Source organism: Balaenoptera borealis (genome assembly GCF_965194805.1).
Source record: "Balaenoptera borealis genome assembly, chromosome: 12".
NCBI classification, from domain to species: domain Eukaryota; kingdom Metazoa; phylum Chordata; class Mammalia; order Artiodactyla; family Balaenopteridae; genus Balaenoptera; species Balaenoptera borealis.
Window position 1 is genome coordinate 47511897 of NC_138869.1, and position 16351 is coordinate 47528247.

Below are 16351 nucleotides of genomic sequence, written 5' to 3' on the forward strand. Positions count from 1 at the left end.
GACCAGACACTCTCCAGGGTCCCTCTGCGTTCGGTGTTCTGACTGTCCAGGGCACAGCACTCCTTCTCAGAACGCAGCCTGCAGGGGTGCTTTGCGGGGAGACATGCAGGGGCAGCCTGGAGGCGCGGGGGATAGTGGGCTGAGGGGCCTCAGAGGAGGCGTGAAATGAGGGAGAGGCAGAGCAGGCCGGTGTGGACAGCCCTGTCCCAGCCCTATCTCCCGTCCGCGACACCCTCTCCACACCCCAGCCCCGATAAGCGGGTGTGAGCCACGGCCGCCTTGTGACAGGTCCTTCAGCGGGGAGGGGATGGCACGGGTCCAGGCCTCTGCTGAATCCAGACGTCAGCGCCTCCCTCCCCCACCCCCTCTTCCCTGCTGGGCTGGACAGGCCCAAGCAGCCCCATCCTCCCTGACACTCGGCCAGCGAGGTTCAGCCTCCTCAGGGGTGCAGGGAGCAGACCTCCCTCAGTCCTTTCTGGCAAAGAGCCGAGGAGGACGGCCACCCCTGCCAAGCTGCTTCTGCAGTGACCGTGGGGCTGGGGCCTGGCTGGTCCTCTCGTCTCCTGCCCTCACCCCATCTCCTCCAGTCCCTGTGGCCATCAGCTTTCAGTCATCCCCCCTCAACTCTGACTTTGGGGCCACTATTCCATCGGGGCCCACCTTCTTTCCTCCAAGGCCCCAGCCAGTGTCCACCACCAGCAGGCCAAGGCCAGAAACCCCTAATTTCTGGGTTTGTGGGCCTAGGGGTCTGAGAAGAAGAGACACTGAGCTTGGAGCTCTCAGGAAGGGGAAGGGAAAGGCAAACAGGCTGGGCTAGAGGCTGCAGGACACCCCCGGAAGGAGGGTCTTTGCCCCCAAGCCTAAGGCACTCAACTCGGAGCCTCCTTCTGCTTTCTCAGAGGCTCGTGAACGTGTTCAGAGCTGAAGATTGCTTTGATTCTCAGGCTGCCACCATTGTGCATCAGGCAGCCCATCCATGTGCATTTGGGTGTAAAGACGTGCGTGTCCTCTGTGTCTGTTCCCGTCCCCGGGTTCCGTTCTCAGCCTCTGCACAGCTTATGAGGCATCAAGGCCCACTGGCTAAGAGCACAGACTCTGGACCCAGGCAGATTGGCCTGGGGTCAGATCTCAGCTCTGCCATCTTAACTGCTCTGTGCCTCAGTTCCCCCATCTGCAAAAGGAAGATGACAATGTGGACGATAGTACCACATACCTTGTAGGACTCTTGCAAGTATCAAATGAGTTACGATAGTACTGCATACCTTGTAGGACTCTGGCAAGTATCAAATGAGTTACTACTTGTAAAGTATTTGAACAGCGCCTGCCACAGAGTAAGCACCATGGAGTTGTTGGCCATTATTATTATTTGCGTAAATTTTACTTTAATGTAATTTCACATATATCCTTTATGCAGTCACCAATTATTTATATTTTGCTCATTAATTTTATAATTCTCTCTACATATATGTATGTATAATATACTGTATATTCTATATTGTATATATACTATACATAGTATATACACATACACATTTTTTTCTCTGAATCACTTGAGAGTAAGTTGAAGACATCATGCCTTTTTACCCCTAAATACTTGAGAGTGTATTGGTGAGGACAAGGATATTCTTTTACAAAATCACAACGCAGTTAACAAAATCAGGAAATTTGTTATCTAATCCACAGACCATATTCAAATTTCATCCATTGTGTCAATCACGTCTTCTTTCTATTTATTGTTTTTTCCTTGTCCAGGGCCACCTGTTGCATTTAGTTGTCATGTCCCTTTAGTCTCCTTTAATCTGGAAGAATTCCTCGGCCTTTCCTTGTGTCTCTTGAACTTGACATTTTTGAAGAGTTTAGGCCAGTTATTTTGTAGAATGACGTTGCTCAAGTTCTGTTGCTGTTTCCTCATGATTTGTTTCAGGTTATGCATTTTTGGTAAGATTACCACAAAGGGGATGTTGTATCTCTCTCAGAGTATCACATGGGGAGGCACGCAGTATCCATTTTCCCATTTGGTAGTGATGTTGTCTCCGATCACTTGGTTTAGGAGGTGTGTGCCAAATTCCCCCGCTGTTAAATTAAGAAAATTAAAGAGCAGCTGTGGGAAGATACTTTGAGACTATGTTCCTCATCAAACTTTTATCCTAATTTTCATCCATCGATGATTTGCTACTCCCTCCCTCCTTCTAAACTTACTAACTGGACCATTCAAACTGGCTCCCATGTCTTTTGACATGTATATACCAGTCTAAGCATTCTCTTACTTTCTAGGATGGTCGGGGGCTCATCTTGTATTTTTTCTCTGCTCTAGCAATGAATCAGCCATTTCAACAAGGAGTCTGATTTCCTTTGAATGGAGAATGGTATTTAGAAACCAAGACTTGGGGCTGCGTGTGCTCATTGATACTGGTGTATTATTGCTCCTACTTGACCATTTTATCATCTGTTCACTTGGATGCGAAGGTTGGGGCAGCACCAATGAAACTGCAGCTTGGAGATGGGAGGGGCAAAGGAGCAAGGTGACCTGCATAGAGTCCTCTCTCCTCTCTGGCTCTCTGAGTCCTCCTCGCCTTCTCTTTCGTTCTTTCCCTCTTCATCATGACCTCATGTCCCCCTTCTTGGTCAGAATTCCTCTGGAGATTCCAGCTGTGGGAACCTCTGAAACCATTTCCCCAGCTACGTGTGTGATATCAGAGGCAGACAACTATGTGACCTTTGTGTGTGAACAGTCAAAGGCAAAGATAATTTACAAGAAAGTTTTTGCTTAGAACAGTCTGGTGACAGGGTGATTGGGGAAGACACATTTGGAAGATTTCCACCTGGAAATATTCCTTTTTCCGGCATGAAAAGCACACAGACCCAAACCTGTGCTGCGGTTAAGGCTGGGTGCCGTTGGAGGTCTGCTCTCCAAATAAGCTTCTGCAAGGCTCAGGGGACCCGCAGGAATGGTTACATGCCCAGTGCAGCCCACTTGCCATGTCCACAGGTAGCAGGTACAGGTGCGGCTTAAAAAGAAACTGCCTGGAGTCCGGGGAAGACCACTTGGCTGGCTTTGTTAGTTATTCAAATGTAGGGTGAGTACATATCCCTGGTCCCCCACTTGGGAGTTAGTTAACTGTTTTGAGAGTATATTCAAGGCTTCCTCTCTCTGAGATCCGGGGTATGGAAAGCTGGCCTCTGGAGGAAGTGCATCAATTTACAGAAGGACCCAGAGCCTCTGGGATGGAGGAAACAGTATCCAGCTGCTACTTCCTGAGATGAGACGGGAAGGAGGTGTATTGTGGGGGAGTGGTGTGACCACAGTAAAGGTCTTGGACCGGGAGCTTCTGAAATGAAATGATCTTGGGGAAGCAGAGGTCAGGGGTAGTGACAGGATCCCAGCAAGGGCTCCCCTGTGTTTCATGGGGAAACGCTGGCTTCAGTGTGGAGTCAGGCTACTGCTGGGAGGTGCTGAGCTGGGCTTGTGCTCTCGACTGGAGACTGTGGTTATTTATCCACAGGAGTGTCACCTAGAGATGAATTAAAGTGGGGTTCCCCCCCCGGGCTCCCCGTGACTTTGAGGAATGGTACCGCCTTCTGGCAGCCTGGGCTGGATCCTGCAAGGTGTCCAAGTGTCCTCAACAGTGACATGGCAGTGCCGTCAGACCTCAACCCCAATTTTGTTTTGTAAACAATTCAAGCAGAAGGTGAAGTTCCCTCAAGAGAGGGACTGGATATGACATGTAAATTCTTGATAGGTTGATAGAAAACATTAAAAGCTGATTGAGAGTATTCCCTGCCAGTCCAGTGGTTAGGACTCTGAAGCTCTCACCGCCGAGGGCCCAGGTTTGATCCCTGGTTGGGGAACTAGATCCCACATGCTGCAACTAAGACTTCGCATGCTGCAGCTAAGAGTTCGCATGCCACAACTGAAGATCCCATACATGGCAACTAAGACCCAGCACAGCTAAATGAATAAATAAATATTAAAAAAAAAAAAGAAACAAGGGCTAAAATCTTAAAAAATAAATAAATAAAAAGGGTGAATTTGTTATGTGTAAATTATACCCCATGGAACCTGATCTAAGTATAGAAACAGTGGCTGGAGAGGATAGAAAGTACGATGGTCATTGTTGCCTCATTGCGAAAGTGACATCCGAGGAAAGAGGGGAGCCATGCACTCTCTGGGAGAAGACTGTGTCAGAGAGGGAACAGCCACTGCTGAAGCCCTCAGGTGAGGCGTGCACGGCCTGGGCAAGAGCCAGCAAGGAGCTGGTGTGGCTGAAGTGGAGTAAGAGCCGGGGTTGTAGACGGGCTCAGACAGGCCCTGGGGAGCGGGGTGCATTGAGGGGCTGCAGAGGGCTCAGGCTGTTCTCTGAGTGTGATGGGGGACACTCGGGGGTTCTGTGCAACTTGCCTTTTAATAGACACCACTGGCTGCTGTGTTGAGAACTGTCTGGGCCAGGGACCAACCAGGAGGCCTTTGTAAGAATCCAGGCAAGAGGCGTTGGTGGCTCAGACCAGCATGGCAATGGTGGTGTTGAGGAGTGGTCGGATTTGGGATATATGTTGAAGGCAGAGCCGGCAGGATTTCCTGCTGGATTGGATGTGGGGTGTGTGAGAGAGAGGAGGTAGGGATGATGCCAGGGTTTTTGGCCTGCGCAGCTGGAGCTCCAGCTGAAAACCCCATGGGGGCTGTTACCTGTCCCTGGGGCCTGTGGCTGAAGTCAAGACAGACACGGGGGAGGGCTCGGCCCTGCTCCTGGCTCTGGGGCTCGGGATGGGCTGCCCGTACTGGGTATTCCATTACCCTTTATTTATTGGCCTTATTGGCTTTTGTCATTTCCTCGTTGTCTCCTGTCTGGAGAGAAGACTATAAATGTGATGGATTGATACAGGATACAGGAGGCCCAATTATCTCTGTCGAGCCGGCCTCTCCTCTTGGTCAAGCCCTCCCCGTTCTCTGTCTTTGCAGCACCTCCCATAGCCTTGCAGGCAGAAGCAGCCTGGTCCCTGGCTGTCCAGGAAGAGGGAGTGCAGCCCAAGAGGGTGAGTGGCAGACAGACGGTCCCCAGGAGACACAGCTCCAAGAGTAAATACAGGAGGCAAGCTCAGCCCCACGGAGGCCGGGCCGGAGGACAGCGGGGTGGGAGGGCAGGACGTACCGCCGCCGGTCAGCCCACACCCGGGGAAGGGGGCTCTGCTTCGACTTGCACGCCTTTCTGGAATCCGAGCTGGCGCCTCCCTCCACTAACGCTGGGGTGATGGGGCTTTTCTCTCCGGCAGCAGGTGCCTGGCAGCTGCCCATGGATGCCAGCCCCGTGAACTGGCCTGGGAGGAAGTGCTTGTCGGAGTGGTGATTGTACGTGCTGGGCTTGGGCTTGGGCTTGGCCTGTCCCTGTCCCCTGCCCTTCAGGCTGACTTGGGACACCCACAGGAGAGCGGCGCCTTGGGTGGGGGCCCCCAGGGTCCCTCTGGGGTCCCCCCAGGATCCCCTGAGACAGAGCTTGGCAGCTGCCAGGCTTTGAGTGTCATTTCTGGACCAAATCCCTCAGCCCCCACCTCAGGCCTGTCTGCCTGCCTCTGTCCCTGGGAATGTCCTGAGGCCCCTGGCCCAGGGCGGTGGGGACAGGAAGCCTGAGGTTCCTTCTTAGGATTTCAGGCATCTCCCTGTGGTCACGCCCTGCTCGCTCCCCAACACGGACCCTGGTTACTGTGCCTTGAGTGTGCATGTGTGTGAATCCGCACCTGCCTCTCCATGTAGGCGAGGATCTCATGTAGGTGACGTCCTTCCAGAAGAACAAAGAGTGGAAGGTGGGACTGGGGGTGAGAATAGGAGCCGGGGACCTAAGAGGACAGAAGGGCAGGAAGGATTCAAATGGAGGAGAGGATCCAGGTGAACCCAGTGGACAGTGAACGGCTGGGTTGAGGGGGTGTCTCTTGTGCCAGCATTCCGGGGCTGCTCTCTGTGCCAGGCTCGGGGCGGGGGCCAGAGAGTGTGGTGCGAGCGGGCCGGCCTGGCCTTCCCCAGCCCTCAGGCAGCGCACAGGACGGTGCGCTGGAGGGGTGTGCAAGTGGGGCAGGAGACACAGTCCTGCGGCTTCCCCAGCCCATCCGCGGTGGCCTTTGGCATCTCCTAGCTCTCGGCCGCTGCCCGCTCTGTCTCCGCCTGTAGGAGTGAGTGCCTGTGCTGTCTCCCTGCCCCTCCCAGCCTCCCGGCACTGAGTCTCGAGGCCGTCAAGGCTGAGGCGGAAGAGCGGCTGGCACGGGGCAGGGAGCAGCCAGGGCCCTGGCCCCAGGGTGAGAGCTGACGTCTGTCCGGGAGCATCTCTCTCCCTGCCAAGGGCTGAGATCCTGAGCTGCATGCCTTCCTTCTGACACAGGAGCCGGCATCCGTCCCTCACGGAACCTGGACCCCAGCCTCACCCCAGAGTGGCCGGGTGACAGCTGTGGCGGTGTGGTGACCGCAAGGGCCTCTCTTGCCTCCCTCCAGATGCGCCTGACACCTCCCAGGCCAATATTTTATATTGGGGGTATAGTTGATTTACAATGTTGTGTTAGTTTATTGTCAGTTTCAGGCGTACAGCAAAGTGATTCAGTTATACATATACATATATCCATTCTTTTCCAGGTTCTTTTCCCATATAGGTTATTACAGAGTATTGAGTAGAGTTCCCTGTGCTATAAAGTAGTCCTTGTTGATTAACTATTTTATATATATTAGTGTGTATATGTCAATCCCAACTTCCTAATTTATTACCCCCACTACCTTTCCCCTTTGGCAAACATAAGTTTGTTTTTTTTATGTCTGAGTCTGTTTCTGTTTTGTAAATAAGTTCATTTGTATCAATTTTCAGATTCCACATATAAGTGATATCATATAATATTTGTCTTTCTCTGTCTGACTTACTTCACTTAGTATGATCATCTCTAGGTCCATCCATGTTGCTACAAAAGGCATTATTTCATTCTGTTTTATGGCTGAGTAATATTCCATTGTATATATACACCACATCTTCTTAATCCATTCCTCTGTTGATGGACATTTAGGTTGCTTCCATGTGTTAACTATTGTAAACAGTGCTGCTGTGAACACTGGGGTGCACGTATCTTTTTGAATTATGGTTTTCTCAGGGTATATGCCCATGAGTGGGATTGCTGGATCATATGGTAATTCTATTTTTAATTTTTTAAGGAACCTTCATACTGTTCTCCACAGTGGCTGTTACGAATTTATATTCCCAACAATCAGTGTATAGGGGTTCCCTTTTCTCCACACCCTCTCCAGCATTTATTCTTTTTAGACTTTTTAATGATGGCCATTCTGACCCGTGTGAGGTGATACCTCATTGTAGTTTTGATTTGCATTTCTCTAAAAATTACCAATGTTGAGCACCTTTTCATGTGCGTTTTGGCTATCTGAATGTCTTCTTTGGAGAAATGTCTATTTAGATTTTCTGCCCGTTTTTTGATTGGCTTTTTGTTTTTTTGATATTGAGCTGCATAAACTCTTTGTATATTTTGGAGATTAATCCCTTGGTCGCATCATTTGCAAATATTTTCTCTCATTCTCTGGGTTGTCTTTTTGTTTTATTTATGGTTTCCTTTGCTGTGCAAAAGCTTTTGAGTTTAATTGGGTCCCATTTGTTTATTTTTGTTTTTATTTTCGTTACTCTTGGAGGTGGATCCAAAAAGATACTGCTGCAAGTTATGTCAATGAGTGTTCTGCCTATGTTTTCTTCTAAGAGTTTTATGGTATCCAGTCTTACATTTAGGTATTTAATCCATTTTGAGTTTATTTGTGTTTGATGTTAGAGAATGTTCTAATTTTATTCTTTTACATGTAGCTGTCCAGTTTTCCCAGCACTTATTAAAGAGACTGTTTTTTCTCCATTGTATATTCCTGCCTCCTTTGTCATAGATTAATTAACCACAGGTGTGTGGGCTTATTTCTGGGCTTTCTGTCCTGTACCATTAATCTATATTTCTATTTTTGTGCCAGTATCATACTGTTTTGATTACTGTAGCTTTGTAGTATAGTCTGAAATCAGGGAGCCTGATCCCTCCAGCTCTGTTTTTCTTTTTCAAGATTGCTTTGGCAATGTTTTGTGTTTCCATACAAGTTTTAAGATATTTTGTCCTAGATCTGCAAAAAATGCCATTGGTAATTTGCTAAGAATTGCATTGAATCTGTAGATTGCCTTGGGTAGTGTAGTCATTTTGACAATATTTAGTCTTCCAATCCAAGGACATGGTATATCTTTCCATCTGTTTGTGTCATCTTTGATTTCTTTCATCAGTGTCTTACAGTTTTTGGAGTATGGGTCTTCTCCTCCTTAGGTAGGTTTATTCCTAGATATTTTATTCTTTTTGATGTGATGGTAAATGGGATTGTTTCCTTAATTTCTCTTTCTGATCTTTCATTCGTAGTGTATAGAAATGCAACAGATTTCTGTGTATTAATTTTGTATCCTGCAACTTTACTGAATTCATTGATGAGCTCTAGTAGTGTTCTGGTAGCATCTTTAGGATTTTCTATGTACAGTATCATGTCATCTGCAAACAGTAAGTTTTACTTCTCCTTTTGCAATTTGAATTCCTTTTATTTCTTTTTCTTCTCTGATTGCTGTGTCTAGGACTTCCAAAACTACGTTGAATAAAAGTGGCAAGAGTGGACATCCTTGTCTTGTTCCTTATCTTGGAGGAAATGCTTTCAGCTTTTCACTATTGGGTATGATGTTAGCTGTGGGTTTGTCATATATGGCGTTTATTATGTTGAGGTAAGTTCCCTCTAGGCCCACTTTCTGGAGAGTTTTTATCATAAATGGGAGTTGAATTTTGTCAAAAGCATTTTCTGCATCTGTTGAGATGATCATACGGTTTTTGTTCTTCAATTTGTTGATGTAGTGTATCACACCGATTGATTTGTGGATATTGAAAAATCCTAACATTCCTGGGATAAATCCCACTTGATCATGGTGTATGATCCTTTTAATGTATTGCTGGATTGGTTTGCTAGTGTTTTGTTAAGGAGTTTTGCAAGCAGCTGTGGGCTCAGGAAGACTTTAAGCAGCCTGTCTGCTGATGGGTGGGGCTGTATTCCCGCCCTGTTGGTTGTTTGGTCTCAGCACTGGAGCCTGCAGGCTGTTGGGTGGGGCCAGGTCTTGGTGACAAAATGGCGGCCTCTGGGAGAGCTCACACCAATGAATACTCCCAATACCTCCTCCACCAGTGTCTTTGTCCCCAGAGTGAGCCACAGGTACTCCCGCCTCCCCAGGAGACCCTCCAAGTCCATCAGGTAGGTCTGGCCCAAGCTTCTATGAAGTCACTGCTTTTTTCCTTGGGTCCCAGTGTGCATGAGACCTTGTGTACATTCTCCAAGAGCGGAGTGTCTGTTTCCCCTGGTTCTGTGGAGTTCCTGCAATCAGGCCCTGCTGGCCTTCTAAGCCAAATGCTCTGGGGACCTGACATGGGGCTTAGAACTCTCACTCCTGTGGGAGAACCACTGCGATATAATTATTTTCCAGTTTGTGGGCCACCCACACCGCGGGTATGGGATTTCATTGTATTGTGAATGCGCCTCTTCTACCATCTCGTTGTGGCTTCTTCTTTGTCTTTGGATGTAGCGTATCTTTTTGATAGGTTCCAGTCTTTTTTGTCAATGGTTGTTCAGCAGCTAATTGTGATTTTGGTGCTTTCGTGCGAGGTGGTGAGCTGAAGTCCTTCTACTCCATTGTCTTGTCTCACATACCTCTCCTCATGTTGTTTTCACTCTTTTTGCTGGAATTTCTAATACAAAATATATTTTCTTTCACCACCCAGTGTACATACAGGCACTCACCCAAGTTTTCTATGTATATCTGAAACAATAGCTTCACAAAACAACACTTATCCTAAGCACATAGCATCCACTGCTATTTTAAATTCTGATATCATTTTTAAAGAAGCTGGTCGTGGCCCACTACACTGGGACATGGTCTGCCCTTTGAAATGCCCTGGTCTGGTTGGGGAGACAATTAAACAAGTGTCACAGGAGGTTAAAGTGGACTGTCTCTGCCCCTGTTTTGACCGAGGGACCAATACCAAGGGTTTCAGGATGCCAAACCATGTGTCTTTTGTATGCAGATGGCTTACAAGGGAAATGGAGCCAGACATGGGGACCCCATAGTCACATCAAGGATAGGAAAAGGGGTCCAAGGGAACCTGTTGTGAATGGGTTTCTTGCAGAGAACTGTCATGAGTTGTTTCCAGGACCCTGTGGCCTTCTTCTGGGGGATGGCCTGTGTGTGGAGGGTGCCACCTTCTAACCCAGGCCTGCCGAGGGGGGCTTCCTGGGCCTTCTTGGAGAGCTTTGACACGGAGGACTGGGCCTTACTGGGCCTGAGAAAGCTCAAGTGGACCAGCCCTGGGACCTGGAGGGAGGGTTGTGGGCCAGCTGCTCTGGTGGTGGCCTTGGAGCACACTGCTGCCGGGGCCTGGCCGCAGGCCAGTGTGGGTGGGGCAAGTGTGCTTAGTGCTTCCTGAGGACCAGAGGCAGCAGGCAGAGAGGGCCTGTGTGAGCCTCCACGGCAGGGCTACCGGGAGGGTCCAGGGGCTTGGCAGGAAGAGGCTGGGAGTAGACTCACAGGTGCCCACAGGCAAAGGAGAGGTCACGGGACACCCAGAAGGGTGCATTCCTAGGGCTGAGGAGAGACTACAGGGAGAAGGCCCAGTAGGGAGTCTCCAGAAAGCCAGAAGATGCCCATATGAGAGTCCCCTCTAGCCGTCCAGCCACCCCATCTCCGACTGTCATAGGACTGGACACTCTCAGGATGAGACTAAGATGGCATTTACAACAGAGTGGCTGAAGGCTGCTGTTTCACCCAAGACTGAGTGGAAAAGCCCCAGCATTGGCCTGGTTTTTGCCTGGGGCCAGGGAAGATTGTCTCCACTGAATAAAGCTGAAAGGGACAGGAAGAGGCAAAAATAAAGGCTGGATTTGATGACGCTGGGGGTCACCTTTGTTTACATACCGGCTTTGCGGGTATCTGCAAAAAAAAAAAAAAAGTATGTGTATATATATATAAAACTGAACCACTTTGCTGTATACCAGAAACTAACACAATATTGTAAATTTGTAAATCAACTATGCTTCAATTAAAAAAAAATAGAACAGAGTCCAGGCCAGGTTATGTAAGCCATTTATTGGTTTGTTTTAAAAATATGTATCTTATTTACACACAAAGTTTGGTGAGAAGTGCTTGGGTAGTTCAGACAACGGCTGGCACTTGGTGCAGCCGGCGTCGTCTGTCAGCGGCCGGCCCCAGGCACCTGCCTCAGGCTCCCGGGCTGTCCCCACACACAAAACCCCAGTTGCCTTCCGGTCAGCTGGGCCTGCAGGCCGGCCGGCCTCCCAGCCTCATCCCTGTCCATGCAGCAGGCTCTGGGTGTCAGGTGCCAGGGAGGGCACACACCTCTCCAAGCCTTAAGAGCACAGCACAGAGAGCTACAAAAATAAGATTTCCACTCAGAGAAGTGTCGCTGGGACAGTTAAAAACCACATCCCACACTGGACTCAAAGGGAACACGGGAGAAGAGAAATCACTGGGATGGAAGGGGGTGGAGGCTGGGGCTGCCACCAAGGGAACTCAGGTGACAAGAAGAAACATAATACTTGTCTCGCCGGCAGTGTCCCCTTAGCTCCCCACGGCCAGCTCCCTGACGGCTCGGCGAGGTAGGTTAGGACAGCCAGCATCTGGCTTCCCAGGCTGCCCTGAGAGGCGGCCTGAGAGGTGGCCACTGGGTGGAGGGCGGCTTTGCTGGAGAGCGGATTTGGGCAGCCGAGCCCCTGCCTGCACAGGCTCCACCAGCCACCACTGTCACTCTCAGGGTGACAGTTTTCTACATTAAAAGATTTGCATATGCTAAGTAGGATTGTCAGCAGCTGAAGAGGCCCTGGGGGGGGTAATTGGACTAGAAAAAGTATTTTTCCCTGAAAAGGCCTGCTCACAAGACCTATGGGCAGCCTGGACACTGCCCCAGGAGGTCCTGCATGCGGGTGCCACCAGGACCCTGGGCTGAGCGGGAGGGGCTGGTCCAGGGTCACACTACTCCCTTTCCCAGGGGGCCTGGGGTCCATTCCCCTCCCAGGGCACAGGGACTGGGCCTGAGCCTCCTGAGGCCCCTTCTCTGCACAGGGCCCAAACGGCCCTCCCCACTCCCATGCCACTGCATCTGGAGAGGAGCTGGAGGCCACACGGGCATCCCCTCACCCCTGGGCAGAGGCAGAAAGGTCCGGAGAGGGAGCCTGGGTGATGACAACAGACTCCCTTCTCCACATGGGCCGGGGGCCCCCGCTCTGAGGGCTGTTGAGTTTCTCAGCCCTAACCCCACGGGCTCAGCCTTCTCTTCCTCGCCTGTGGGGCAGGGCCGGCCAGGCTGGGCAGCAAGGACAAGCTGGGTGGCAGGAAGTGAGTGGGGCTCCTCCCTCAGGCCCTTCGTTTAACGTTAATATTCTATCAGAGGCCACGCTCTCCAGGGAAGAAAAGCAACGTCAGTGCCGAGGACCAGCCCTGGGACCCGGGTCACTCTCTTCTGGAAGCTTGTTGTATTTGTAGAACTGACCCCAGGGTGGCCTGCATAAAAATACACGGGGAAAATGGAACCTTGGGGACAATGGAAGGCCAGGATGAGCCCCGGCTGACAAGAATCCCACCCATGGGGGCCGGGAGGAAAGGCCTGTCTCCCTTAGGCTAGGGCAGAAGAGGCTGCCTGATGCTCACCTCGGGGAGCCCGGGCCACACGTGGCCTCTGTCTGGCCTCTGTGTGTATGAGAGTGTGCACACGCATGAAGGGGAAGGGGTTCAGCCCTCTTGGCACCTTAGCCCAACCCCTGGGCAGTGAAGGCCTGTGGGACCCACACTGGATTTCACTTTTGCTTTGACAACAGAGTCCCAGCAGCTCCATAGACACTCCTGTTCAGAGTTAAGAAGAGGCGGCGGGAATTGCTGCCGATCCGTCCATGAAAAAAAGTTAGTTCTTTGTTCAAGTAAAAAAATATCAAATATAATAAATTTATGAAAGCCCGTTCACAATACATACAGTCTCAGTTTTGTATTTTGTCTCAGCAGCTGGGATGGAGTTGCTTGTCAGAGCCCCGGGGTGTTGCCTGACCAGACCCTTCCGCCAGGACTGGTACACTTGGGGCCTCTAGGGACAGGCCACCCCGAACGGCTGGCTTAGCCAAATGCTTCCAGCTGTCAGCATGGTGCACAGGACTCTGCCTTGTCGGTCCATTGGGACGAGGCTCATCTCTCATTCCTGAAGCCCAAAGCAAGGACAGATGGCCCACTGGCTGCTGGTCTGGGGCTGCATTCGGGTTTGCCATGATGCTGTGCACTGGCCCACCGGGACCCGCTCACACGACAGATTCACGGTCCCTGTCTGGGGACGGAGCGATGTCCGCGAGATCCTCGCTGGGGCTGTAGTCAGATGCCCGCGCCTGGGGGTTATCGCTGGTGGCCCTGGTGACGCTGTCGTAGGAGGGTGGGAAGGACGTGGAGGAGATGGAGGAGCTGGAGGGCGGGACAAGGCGCTGGGAGAAGTTCTCGTTCATCATGTAGGCGATGAGGCCCTCCTGCTCGGGGGCATCCTCTTCGGAGAGGCCGCTGCCGCCCGCCTGCTGGCGGAAGAGGAAGGAGGCGTGCTTCATGGAGCGCTGCAGCAGGTGCCTGCGGAAGGCCCGCTGGATGATCGAGGCCGACACCTCCTCGTGCTTGCGCCGGAGTGTGGTGGTGATGGGCTCGTATGAGATCTTGGACGGGTTGGCCGCCATGAACTTCTCCTCCATTTGGATCTTCAGGGCGTCCATCTCCCCAGACTCACCCAGGACCCTCTTGGTGAAGGCAAAGAGGATGTCCATGCAGTGGATACGGTCCCCGCTCACCATGGGCAGGTCCATATTGATGAGGCTTATCTGGTTGGGCTTGGCGATTCGGAGCGGCTCAGACAGTGCGTCAGCAAAGTCGGACAGGGCCGAATACTCAATGAACTGGGTGGCCTCCGGGTCAAACTTCTCCCAGATCTCATAGAACATGTCGAAGTCGTCCTCGCTCAGGGGCTCCGTGCTCTCCTCCGTGGCCACACTGAAGTTCTCCAGGATGATGGCGATGTACATGTTGACCACGATGAGGAAGGAGATGATGATGTAGGTGGTGAAGAAGAGGATGCCCACGGCGGGGCTCCCGCAGTTCCCCCGGGAGCCGTTGCTATTGGGCAGGTTGGGGTCGCAGTAGGGAGGCCCCGTGTTGAGGATGGGGCTGAGGAGCCCGTCCCAGCCTGCTGACGTGGTGATCTGGAAGAGGCACAGCATGCTATTGGCGAAGGTCTGGAAGTTGAACATGTCATCAATGCCAGCCTCCCACTTGACGTAGGCGAAGTTGGCCATGCCGAAGATGGAGTAGATGAACATGACCAGGAAGAGCAGCAGCCCAATGTTGAAGAGGGCGGGCAGGGACATCATGAGCGCGAAGAGCAGTGTGCGGATGCCCTTAGCCCCGCGGATCAGCCTGAGGATGCGGCCGATCCGGGCCAGGCGGATGACTCGGAAGAGCGTTGGGGAGAAGAAGTACTTCTGGATGATGTCTGAGAGCACGGTGCCTGTGGGAAACAATGCAGACTGTGGCCACCGGTGGCATTGCTGTCCTTCCTCCAGCCCAGCATCGCTGGGAGGGGTCTCTGTACAGTGAGGAGCCAGGGAGCGGAGGCCTGGGTCACCTGGGGCCTGCAAGGACCCTGCCTCCACCCACCTCTTTGAGTCTCCATTGCTGCATCTATGGTCCAGAAAAGGAGGACCCACAGTACCTGCATCTTTTGCAAAGTGCCTTCTTAGCCCTCCGTTCCTTAGTCTCCTGAGAATACCTGCAGAGCCGTACCAGGCCCATCTTCCAGATCTTGGGTTCTGAGGCCTCAGGGGACTTTCTCAGCATCTTGGTGGCCCACCTTGGACCAGAACTCGGGAACTTTTAGCTCCTTGCTACTCAAAGTGTGGTCCAAGGACCAGAAGCCTGATCTCCTGGGCACTTATCAGAAATGCAGAATCTCAGCTCTGCCCCAGATGCACTGCGTTTTAACAAGCCCAGGTGGTTTGTGTGCACACTGAAATACAAGAGGCACTGGCCAGGCAGTCGGCCCACTCCCCGCGCCTCGCTTGTCTCATCTCAGCCTCTCTGAGGTGCTTCCTATGACCCTCCCAACTCTGCTAGCTGCCAGGCCTGCCCACCCATCTCTACTGACTACTCTGGATTTGGAGTTTCAAGAAGCAGGGATGTAAGTTATAGGAGAAAGAGTGGAATACACTTGCCTCGTATTGGCCCAAGTGACCTTTCCAGACTCCTCATATGATAATAATGTCACCAGCTGACATGTGTCCAGTGTTCACTGTCAGTAGGGCACTGGGCTGAGCAATTCATACCCATCCATTTAGCCCTTCCAACAGAAGAAAGGGCTTACCCTAGGAGGTAAGCTGATACCATCATCTTCATTTTCCGGAAGAGGAAACTTATCCAAGTTACCACCTAGTCAGTGAGAAGCTGCGATTTGACTCAGACACTCTGGCTCCAAGTCGACCTGTTAACTGTGCCTCTCTGGTACATAAGCTTTGGGATCAGTAGGTGTTCCTGAGTACAGACTGCACCTCCTGGAATCTCTGAGACTGTGCCTCAAGGGCTCTGTTCCTGCTCCTGACACCCGTATTCTCTAAAGCTTCTCTCCAGTCCCACCAGGCACAATCTCGCCCTCACCCCTGCCTGGGACCTCTCGGAGCATTTCCTGACCTAACTTCCATCTTCTAACCATCTGCCCATGACTGCAGCCATAGAAGCCCCTGCTTTTGCCTCTGAGTCACTGAAGGCAGGGTCTGAACATGGCAGAAAGATGAAAGCCAGTCACCCCAAGGCAGAGGTCTGTGGAGGCAGGGTCAAGACTGGGCCCTGGGGCTTCCCTGGTGGTGCAGTGGTTGAGAATCTGCCTGCCAATGCAGGGGTCACGGGTTCGAGCCCTGGTCTGGGAAGATCCCACATGCCGCGGAGCAACTGGGCCCGTGAGCCACAACTACTGAGCCTGCACGTCTGGAGCCTGTGCTCCGCAACAAGAGAGGCCGCGATAGTGAGAGGCCCGCACACCGCGATGAAGAGTGGCCCCCGCTTGCTGCAACTAGGGAAAGCCCTCGCACAGAAACGAAGACCCAACACAGCCATAAATAAATAAATTAAAAAAAAAAAAAAAAGACTGGGCCCTGAACACAAGTGACAAAAGAAAAAAAATATTGATAAATTGGACTTAAAAATAAAAGCTTTGTGCTTCAAGAGACAACAACCAAGAAAGTGAAAAG

General features: G+C 51.4%; 1 protein-coding gene and 1 long non-coding RNA gene across 4 annotated transcripts in view; one reads left to right on the top strand and one right to left on the bottom strand.

The window, feature by feature from the left end:
- The first annotated feature begins 393 nt into the window (after nucleotides 1–393).
- Nucleotides 394–11020, top strand: LOC309608545. The gene is made up of 3 exons (XR_014232952.1): nucleotides 394–4216; nucleotides 4958–5031; nucleotides 5269–11020. It is a non-coding gene; the product is annotated as an uncharacterized lncRNA (long non-coding RNA).
- Nucleotides 11021–11145: 125 nt separating this feature from the next.
- SCN5A (sodium voltage-gated channel alpha subunit 5) overlaps nucleotides 11146–16351 on the bottom strand; it is a 90807-nt gene continuing 85601 nt past the window's right edge. For all 3 annotated transcript variants that reach the window (XM_082348285.1, XM_082348287.1, XM_082348286.1), the window contains one exon: nucleotides 11146–14619. In XM_082348285.1, the coding sequence (XP_082204411.1) occupies nucleotides 13379–14619 (1241 nt within the window). In that variant the 3' untranslated portion in view covers nucleotides 11146–13378. The remainder of the gene's footprint in view (nucleotides 14620–16351) is intronic.